At 46.6% G+C, this 10,919-nt stretch overlaps 1 protein-coding gene across 1 annotated transcript; it reads left to right on the top strand.

The window, feature by feature from the left end:
* Positions 1–1,074: 1,074 nt before the first annotated feature.
* Positions 1,075–1,769, top strand: LOC131914278 (large ribosomal subunit protein uL6-like). Its single transcript, XM_059266870.1, has one exon. The coding sequence runs from the start codon at positions 1,099–1,101 to the stop codon at positions 1,675–1,677; it is 579 nt and encodes a 192-aa protein (XP_059122853.1). The 5' UTR covers positions 1,075–1,098; the 3' UTR covers positions 1,678–1,769.
* Positions 1,770–10,919: the final 9,150 nt, after the last annotated feature.

Below are 10,919 nucleotides of genomic sequence, written 5' to 3' on the forward strand. Positions count from 1 at the left end.
GGACAGGGTGTCACTGTGTAGCCCTGGCTGGCCTGGAATTTGTTGTGTAGACCAGACCTCTCAAGTGCCACACTTAAAGGCCTGTGCCGCCATGCCCAATGGAGCTCTGCTCTTTCAAATCAGCCTGTGACTTGTAGGACATTTAAGACGGGATGGAAGCTTCATGCCTCTCCACGCCACATCCACACTGGCAGGCCGGGTCAATGTCAACGCCTCACTCTTGCTTCCTCCTTGTCTGGGCAGGGGATCTATGGTTGGAGAGGGCTCTTGACCTCCAGATGCTCGGGCGTTGGCCCCAAACTCTCTAGCCATGGGTGACCTCCAACTTCTGAAGTGCTGATCCCCCTGCCTTCCCCTCTAAGTGTTGAATTATAGGCACGAAACACCTGGTTTATATGCTGCAGATTGAACTTAGGGCCTGGCATACGCTAGGCACACATGCTGCTAACTGAGTTACGTCCCCAGTTCTAGCCAATGCTTCTGGATGGCCACCTGCCACGGCTTCCCATGGTGCTCACCACTGAGCTATTGAACCAGACTCTGGAAGAGCAAGACATAGGGTAGCTACGATGCCTGGTAAGACAACCGTGAAGCCCTCTGAGTTCTAACCTGCTGTGTTTCTGGGGCCTTATCTTGACCACACTTCCCTGCTATCTCTCTTGGGGCCCAGCACCGGATAGCAGTCTCAGCAGAAGGTGGACGACCTGAGTTCTCATTCTAGCCAAGCCAATAACTCAGCTTCAGCAAGCTACTTCCTCTCTGTGGACCTCCATTTCCTTCTCTGTAAGACTTGGTGGTGGTCCAAATTCAGCCACCTACACTGGTAACCTCTGGAATTCAATGGGGTTGAGGCTGAGTCATGAACTCCGTAAGGGGTAAGACTTGAGGGGCCAGGGTGGGAGGGGGCTGTTGCCAGGCAACTGGTGCTGATTACTTCCTGTATGGGTGACAGTAGGTACCGCTTGGCACTAGCGTGAGGGTGTTGTGTCTTCACACTCCCTGCCCACTCCTGGCAGGGATGGCTGAGCTCCACAACAACATGATACCTCCTGTATTCAGAAAGGGAACCGTGCTCTTTTTGCCCCGTCTACCGCGAGAATGAAGACCACTCTCAGCAACCAGATGGTCGACATTCCAGAGAATGTGGACATCACTCTGAAGGGGCGCACGGTCATCGTGAAGGGCCCCCGAGGAACCCTACGGAGGGACTTCAATCACATCAATGTAGAGCTGAGTCTCCTCGGGAAGAAGAAGAAGAGGCTCCGGGTTGACAAATGGTGGGGTAACAGAAAGGAGCTGGCCACTGTCCGCACCATCTGCAGTCACGTTCAGAACATGATCAAGGGTGTTACACTGGGCTTCCGCTACAAGATGAGGTCTGTGTATGCCCACTTCCCCATCAACGTCGTCATTCAGGAGAATGGGTCTTTGGTTGAAATCCGAAATTTCTTGGGAGAAAAATACATCCTCAGGGTTCGGATGAGGACAGGCGTTGCTTGTTCTGTCTCTCAAGCCCAGAAGGATGAATTAATCCTTGAAGGAAATGATATTGAACTTGTTTCAAATTCAGCGGCTCTGATTCAGCAAGCCACGACAGTTAAAAACAAGGATATCAGAAAGTTTTTGGATGGCATCTATGTGTCTGAAAAGGGAACAGTGCAGCAGGCTGATGAGTAAGACCTCAGTTATCCTGCTCCAGAAACAAGATTCTTCATTTAAGTACGATTTGGGGTGTCTTTTGGGACAATAAAAGACTTGTATTAAAAATAAATAAATAAAAATAAAAATAAAAAAATAAAAAAAAAGAAAGGGAACCGTATGTAAAACTGTCAAAACAAACTTCGTGAGCTTTTCACAAATGAAAACATCACATTGAAAAACGTTTGTGCCGGGGGTGGCGCACGCCTTTAATCCCAGCACTCGGGAGGCAGAGGCAGGTGGATCTCTGTGAGTTTGAGGCCAGCCTGGACTACAGAGTGAGTTCCAGGAAAGACGCAAAGCTACACAGAGAAACCCTGTCTCGAAAAACCAAAAAGAAAAAAGAAAAACGTTTGTGTTAGACAGGCAGTGGTGGTGCACACCTTTAGTCCCAGCACTTGGGAGGCAGAGGCAGGTGGATTTCCAAGTTGAAGGCCAGCCAGGTCTACAAAGTGAGTTCCAGGACAGCTAGGGCTACACAGAGAAACCTTGCCTTGAAAAACAAAACAAACAAAAAAAGAATTAAGTCGTGTGTGGTGGTGCACGCCTTTAATCCCAGCACTCGGGAGGCAGAGGCAGGTGGATCTCTGTGTGTTTGAGGCCAGCCTGGTCCACAAATCAAGTTTCAGGAAAGCTAGAGCTGTTACACAGAGAAACCCTGTCTCGAAAAACAAAACAAAACAAAACAAAAAAAAAAAAAAAAAAAGAATTAAGCAGCTAGAAGGAGAAGGAAGAAGAGTATAAGTAAACTGCAAAAGCTCTGGGTTTGGTGTCCCGGGTTTCGGCACCAAATGTAAGTAAATTGATGGCTGAAACTGCGAGGAGACAGTTCAACCCTAGAGGGCGAGGTATCCCGGACACCTCAGAGCTACTCAGAACAAGAGCTCTGCCCTGAAGGTGTCCTGGACACCTGGAGCTGTTTAGCACAGCTCTGATGGCTGAGACTGCAAAGAAACAGCCCAACCTTGGAAAGGAAGGTTTTCTGACTTCTCAGGAGAGTCAGGCCTGGAACTGCTTCAGCAAGGAAGGGTATCCTGACTCCGGGAAAGTTGGGGTATCCTGACTCTTCGGGAAGGTCAGGATATGCCTGGTATGATGGTATGATGGGGGATGGTTTCCCGGGTCTGCTCCTCGCTGGCTGTGGGATCACCACAAAGCTGTTGTCATCTGGAGTGCAGCTTCTGCACCGGGAAAATGGACGGCTTTATGAGCTGTATCCCTGGGGTGTGTTCAGCTTTTGAAGGGCCCAGTCACTTGCACAAACCTCTTCAGGGAAGGAAGGGAGGGAGGGAGAGGGACTTGTTCTTCATTTACGGAAAGGGAAGTTAAGATCCAGAGGTGTGAAAAGAAAGAATTGCACAAGACCTAGCTGAAGTCAGTACTGGAAGCAGGAACTGAGGTAAGGCCTTAGTCGCCTGGGCTAGGGCTTGGTGCTCACAATGGGCCTGTTGATAATATTACTAAGGTCGGGTGTGGCGGTACATGCCTTTGACCCCAGCAGAGGCAGGCAGATCTCTGTGAGGTCCAGGACAGCCGGGTCTACGTAACAAGTTCCAAATCAGCAAAGGCTACATGGTGGGAGAGACCTTGTCTCAGACAATTAAAGTATTTGTATGTACATGGCACTTTTAAAAATTCAGGTTTTGGAACAATCCCATGCTTAAGAAAGTAAGAACAGAACTTGAAAGATGGCTCTGGCTAAGAGTACTGGTTGTTCTTACTGAGGCCTGGGGTTCAGTTCCAAGTCTCATTCCACACGGTGGCTCACAACCATCTGTAACTCCAACTTCAGAGGTTCTGGTGACCTCTTCTGGATGCCACTGATCAGGAGGCTCAGGTTCACTCATACAAATACAACAAAAATAAATGCATTCTTAAAAACATATATATATATATCAAACAATATGTTTAAAAAAGAAAAAAGCAGCTGGGTGTGGTGGTGTACACCTTTAATCCCAGCATTTAGGAGGCAGAGGCAGGTGGATTTCTGAGTTAGAGGCCAGACTGGTCTATAGAGAGAGTTCCAGGACAGCCAGGACTACACAGAGAAACCTTGCCTAGAAAGAAAGGGAAAAGTAAGAGTAAAAAGGCAAAGAAGGTCTCTAACTTTCAGGCTCAGGGCGGCCCTGCCTGCCCGTTGTGTCCTGATATCCACAGCTGTGGAAGCACCCACAGCCTCCACAGTCTTGTGAAAGAAAGGGATATTGTTGACACATTCCTTTCATGGTTGAGTCATAAGAGGTATGGCTTCCACCTTGCTCAACCTGAGTCCCCTGGGGAAAGGCAGCAGCATTGACAAGGCAGTCCCTGGGGGAAGTCACCTGCCCTCAGGCCCCACCCACCAGGATTCCTTTAGTTGAGATAAAAGGCCCTAGAGGGGTGGATAATGAGGAAGGTTGAAGAGCTGATAAGTACTGCTCTGGCAGTAGCCTAAGTAGCCCTGTGGCAGTGGAACGCAGCCCTGCCAAGCGTAAGAACACGGCATGGGGCGTTTTTTTTTGTTTTTTAAACAGCAGGTACAGGGTACAAAGTGTTTACAGGTCAGTAGGAAGTCATATTCCATAGGAATGTTGATACGCTTTAGCAAGGACATCATGCTGGCCCAGTACCTGCAATTCTAGTCGTCAGATTTTTAAAATCCTTTCTTCCTGAGCTCCACGGTCTGCTGATAGGCAGACAAGCCATGTGAACCGGGCCTTTATATTTTTCAAGACCTTGTTGGTGCCACTAATCTCCTCAACTCTTCCAGAAATGTTGTACTATTTACTATTTTAATATGTAGAGTGTTCTAATGGTTTCCACTTGGCCTTTTCTATTATGAAACTCAATGTGGTGATTCTACCAGCTGGGAAGTACATTTTATTCACTCAGATACTTACAGTATTAACCTGATTTTTTGTTTGTTTGTTTTCAGAGACAGGGTTTCTCTATGTAGCTCTGACTGTCTTGAAACTCACTCTGTAGATGAGGCTGGCCTTGAACTCAGAGACCCACCTACCTCTGTCTCCCAAGTGCTGGGGTTAAAAGTGTGTGCCACTGCCACCTGACGTTAATCTGATTTCTATTGCTATAATAAAATACCAGAGGCAGGCTGCTTTATGAAGAAATGAGGTTTCTTTTGGATTATTGTTTTATAGGTACAAGGTTGAGGGGCCATATAAAATGATAACCTTCCTTGCAGACCCTTTGACCTCCTATCATTCCTACTGAATTAATTCAGGGAGTCTGTTTTGAAAACTGAATTTTCCACTCATGCATTACATTCAAATAATAGTCACCACAGAATTTATTAAGACTGTTGAAGCCCTTCAGTAGAGGCACATACCTTTTTTTCTTTCTTTTTTTTTTTGGTTTTTCAAGACAGGGTTTCTCTGTGTAGCTTTGCACCTTTCCTGGATCTCGCTCTATAGACCAGGCTAGCTTCAAACTCACAGAGATCCGCCTGGCTCTGCCAGAAGGCGTGCACCACCGCTGCCCGGCTCAGTGTCCACATTCTTAAATTCAGCCAAATCTGAAATTTCATTTCTTCTCATATCTAACACTTTGGGGCTCCCTTCGCACACACATTCCTCGAGTTTCCATCCATTGGCATTTCAGGGGTGAGAGGTATTCACAAAACCCACAGTTCTCACCTTAAAGCAGGACCAATTATTCTGAGTCGAATATGAGTGCCATGGCTCAGGGACACAGACTCGGGTCACCTTGAGTAACATACTCCAAGTGGACTCAGGCCCATGAAGTTTTCTTACAGAACAAAAGGAAGTTATAGACCAAAGCATTTTCCAGTACCTTGTTGGGAATGTCCACAAAGCAAGGGACTCTCTGCTGTCTGATGACTAGCTTTTGGAAGATAGTGGTCTAGGAAGAACACATTCCAGAGGTTTTACCTGATCGTCAAAAGGATGTTAGGTCAGACACAAAGGTGGATGTGAACAACTACTAAAGGCCTGAAGTTAGCTCAAGATCTTTTGGCTTAACATCTGCTCCATTCTAACTCCCCACAATCACCAAGTTTGAATCAGTCAATCAACCTAGGAGAATCTTTAACACATGTATAGCTGTATTTTTTTTCTTCTGTGAATTCCGTTTATGAGCTCCTCCCCCACTCTGGGAATTTCAGCTCACAAGCATAGAGAATCGTTTGTCCTGTTTACCTGACTTTTCACTAAGAACTGTGTCAAAACAAAAAGGAAAATGATGTTCTCACCAGTGGACCAACTCTCAATAGTCTTTTGGTGTGAGTGGTACGCTGGGGCCTGCAGGGACCTGGATCTGCAAGAGGTGGTGACTGTGTAGGCCCTGAGCTTCCTGCCTCGGTAAAGTATCCTCCCAGGGGGCCATTACAGGTTCTGCAAGTAGGCACTGTTGGTGCAGAGAGGAAAGGCCACCTTTTCTTTTTAAATGATGGATCCACAGAACTGATCTAAGGACTTCAGCAACCCCAGGTCCCCACACTGACCTGTGTGTCTTATTTTACAACACAAGAGGCCCTGCTATGTTGAACATTCATCTGCTCTCTCCCAAGTTCAGCCTCAGGAAGTAGGGGTTTATGGTCTGGTTGTCTGAAGCCTTAACCCGAGGACACGGGAAGTAAAAGTTTCTTTTAGGGCAACAGTTCAGGTCGGTTAGTTGGTTGGTTTGGGGTCTCAAAGGATAGAAATGTAAAGTTCCAAACTCATTGTTTCCTTTGCCAAACTTTCCCCACAGTGAGATGCACCCTCACCCACCCCCATCAACCCCACCCCCATCTTCCCACCTTCCCTTCCTCCACCCTCCCCAGGAGACATTGAGGGTTGAACCTAGAGCTTTGGCATACTAGACAAACACACTGCCACTAATTTACACCCTAGTCTTGTGTCCCTTCCCACCCCCGTGCTGAGACTTGAACCCAGGGCCTTGTGCATGGTAGGGGGAATGAATGCTCTAACCACTGAGCCACACCCAGCATTACATTTTGATTTCTACCAAAATGTCCTGCAGCAATTACTTGGTTACCCAAATAATTGGTCACCTTCCATGAGCGCCAACCCTGGGAACTAGGTGAGATTTTAAGGAACTGCTTATCTGTGACATGCATTCATTTAAATTCAACCAGATTCAGAAAATAAGATCCAAATTCTCTCTCTCTCTCTCTCTCTCTCTCTCTCTCTCTCTCTCTCTCTCTCCCTCTCTCTTTTGTTTTTGTTTTTGTTTTTTTCAAGACAGGGTTTCTCTGTTTAGCTTTGTGCCTTTCCTGGAACTCACTCTGTAACCCAGGCTGGCCTCAAACTCACAAAGATCCGCCTGGCTCTGCCTCCCAAGTGCTGGGATTAAAGGTGTGTGCTACCACTGCCCCGCTCCAAATTCTCATCTTTAAGAGCCTGTGCCTGGGGCTGTCGAGATGGCCCAGTAGGTAAAGGTGCTTGCTGCTAAGACTGAGGACCTGAGTTCAATTCCTGGAATCCACAGGGTAAGAAGGAGAGAATCAACTCCTAAAAGTTGCCCTCCGACCACCTTACTACATGCCACAGCACAAGTACACACCCTCGCGCACACACGCGCATACACACAATGTAATAATAAAGTCTGTGTTTTGTTGAGCCAAAAGGCACCTGACACCACTAACCTCACTCAGAAGTCAGTGTTGCCCAGATAACAAACCAGATAAGGTATAACAGAAGAAGAAAACTATAGACCATTTCCTCTGATGAATATAGACACACATTTTTCAGTAAAATACTTACAAATTGATTTCAAGAGCACATTAACAACCAGACACCGGGGCACATGTTGGTAATTACAACACACGAGTGGGGAGGGGAGAGGCAGAAGGGTTATAAGTTCAAAGCCAACTTCAACCTTAGCTGCAGAGTATAAGATCAGCACAGGCTACACGGACTCTATGTCAAAATAAACCTAGTTAGTCAGTTAAAAGATAAACTCAGACAATCATGCTCCATGACAAAGTTGCTTTCATCCTGAGAATGTGAGCTTGGCTCAATGTAGGCAAATGAAAGCATGTAATTGGACTTGAAGACAGAAATCATCTTGTTAGACGCAGCAAAGCCTTTGGCAGAGTTCAACATCCCTTTTCTGATAAAAACCTTGAAGGCAAAAGGAATAGAAGACATAGATCTCAACATAATAAAGACTATATAAAGCTAGGCAGTAGTGGTACATGGCTTTAATCCCAGCACTAAGGGAGGCGGAGGCAGGAGTGAGTGCCAGGCCAGACAGGGCTACACAGAGAGACATTGTCTCAAAAATCAAAAGATTATCTATGATAGACTTCTAGCCAACATTATAGTGAACAGTTGGTTTGTTTGTTTGTTTGTTTTGAGACAGAGTTTCTCTGTGTAGCCCTGCCTGTCCCGGAAGTTGATCTGTAGACCAGGCCTCAAACTCAGAGATCCACCTGCCTCTGTAGAGTGCTGGGATTAAAGGCACGGACCACCACCACCCAAACACACCACTTTTTAAAAAGCCCATTTACAACAGCTTCAACATCAGCCCCTCTCCCACCAAAAAAGAGAACCTTAGGGGTACGTCTAACTAAAGGGGTGAAAGGCCTGTGGGGTGAGAACGCCAAGACACTCAAGGAAGAAACTGAAATAGAGACAAAGAGATGAAGGGACACCCCCATGCTCAGAGAGCTGCAAAATTAATACCATGCACATGGCTGTTACTGAAAGTGAGCTGCAGAATCAACGCGATCCCCATCAAAACTCCAATGACACTCTTCACAGAACTGGAAAAAACAATCCTAAAATTGAGATGGAAACACAAAGATTCTGAGTGGTCAACGCAATCCTAAGCAGAAACAGCAGTTGGAGATGTTACAATAGCTGATCTCAGGACTACAGTAACTGAAACTGTTTGAGAGGCACACAAAAACTCACCCAGATAACTAGACTAGGATGGGAGAAAGCATGGTGGACTGCTGAGATGGCCCAGAGGGTAGAGGAACCAGCCACCAATTCCCATGACCAGTTTGATTCCCTGGACTCCACCTGGTGAAGAGAATCAGCCGCTGAAAGTTACCACCCTCTGATCTCCACACACTCACCATGGTACTTGCATGCCCACATATGTGCACACACATATACACGCTAATAACAAAGCAATGCAATATTTTTAAAGAATGGAACAGTATCTTAAGTTGCGGGTCATGATCCTCATTAATAAAAGCAAAGACCCTGGTGGTGGTGGTGGTGGTGGTGGTGGCGGCGGCGGCGGCGGCGGCGGCGGCGGCGGCGCACACCTTTAATCCCAGCACTCAGAGGCAGAAGCTGGAGGAGCTCTGTGAGTTCAAGGCCAGCCTAGTCTACAGAGTGAGTTCTAGGGTAGCCAGGGATTTGGAGAGAGACCCTGTTTCAAGCAAAGAAACAAAGGATGTGAGGGTTGCCAAAATAATTAGCAATGGGAAGATTCTGAATGCACACCAGCCAAAAGTAAATTCAAAATCAATTGTGTGATGAAGACTCTTTCGGCAGAGCTCCTGCGACTCTGAACACAGGACACACACGCCTACTCTACATTGTGAGTGCCATCACGTCACACAATGCCAGCGATTTAAAACACCTGGGCTTAGAGTTGAGCCTCGTTAGAAACTGCACTGTTCGTAAGGTATAGCAATGTATATATGAAGTGTTCTCACCTTACAGAAACATAATGGTCGATTTATGGAACACCGAGACTGTTTCCTATCGTCATTCTTCTGCATGTAATTATCAAATTAGCATATATTTGGATTGTATTTTGGTAGAATGCTTGATTTTATTTATTTGTTTGTTTAAAGATTTATTTATTTATTATGTATACAGGAGAGGGTGCCAGATCTCATTACAGATGGTTGTGAGCCACCATGTCGGTGCTGGGAATTGAACTCAGGACCTCTGGAAGAGCAGTCGGTGCTCTTAACCTCTGAGCCATCTCTCCAGCCCCTTGTTTTGTTTTTTTGAGACAGGGTTTCTCTGTGTAGCTTTGGTGCCTGTCCTGGAACTCACTCTGTAGACTAGGTTGGACTTGAACTCACAGAAATCCGCCTGTTTCTGCCTCCCGAGTGCTGGGATTAAAGGTGTGCACTACCACCGCCCGGCTAGAATGCTTGATTTTTTTTTTTTTTTTTTTTTTTTTTTTGGTTTTTCGAGACAGGGTTTCTCTGTGTAGCTTTGCGCCTTTCCTGGATCTCGCTCTGTAGACCACGCTGGCCTCGAACTCACTAAGATCCACCTGGCTCTGCCTCCCAAGTGCTGGGATTAAAGGTGTGCGCCACCACCGCCTGGCTAGAATGCTTGATTTTAAAAGTTGCTATTGAAGGCAGGTGTAGTGGATCAACCCCTTTAATATCAAAAGCATACACTGGAAAAGGGCAGCAGGTTGTGGTGGTGCATATCTTTAATCCAGCACTCAGGAGCAGGTAGTGATCTCTGTTAGTTCGAGGCCAGCCTGGTCTACAAAGCGGGTTCTAGGACAGCCAGGGCTACATAGTGAAACTTGGATTCAAACAACAACAACAAAAGCAAAGGACAACATGTTGGCAAGCGTGCAGGAAAAGAAAGAGGAACCCTCACAGGCTGCTGGGAATGGAAACCGCGGCAGCCCCTGAGGAAGTGAGTGTGGAGCTTCCTCAGCATGCTACAAACTGAGCTCCCAAGTGACCCAGCTATGCCACTCCTGGGTACATCCCAGAAGGCCGGTAAGTCCAGGTACCGCCAGGAAAGATGCATGTTTACTGCTGATCCAGTCACCGTGGCTGGAAATGGAACCAGTCACGACGTCCATCACCCGATGAATGTGGTACTCAGAGACAATGGATTTTTTTTCAGGCATAAAGAAAATTTGATTCATGGGGCCGGTGAAACAGCTCAGCAGGTAAAGGATCCCGCCACCAAACCTGACCACCTGTGTTCTGTTCTGAGGACCCACATGATGGAAAAAGAGAATTGATTCCCCAAGCTGGCCTCTGACCTTCCTTCACACAGGCACCATGCCTGTGCACACCCATGTCCATACCCTGCCACAACTCGGTAAATAAGTAAGTACATGTACTTTTTTTTTTTCAGAGTTGAGGACTGAACCCAGGGCCTTGTACTTACTAGGCAAGCACTTTTTTTTTTTTTTTTTTTTTTAAAGGGTGCTGGATTTGGTGGATCTCAGTGAGACCCAGGACAGCCAGCACAGCACAGAGAGACTCTGTTTCAAGACAGAAGAACAAAAGTAGTAGTTCATAGTAAAGTGCT

Source organism: Peromyscus eremicus, chromosome 7 (assembly GCF_949786415.1).
Source record: "Peromyscus eremicus chromosome 7, PerEre_H2_v1, whole genome shotgun sequence".
Taxonomy (NCBI): domain Eukaryota; kingdom Metazoa; phylum Chordata; class Mammalia; order Rodentia; family Cricetidae; genus Peromyscus; species Peromyscus eremicus.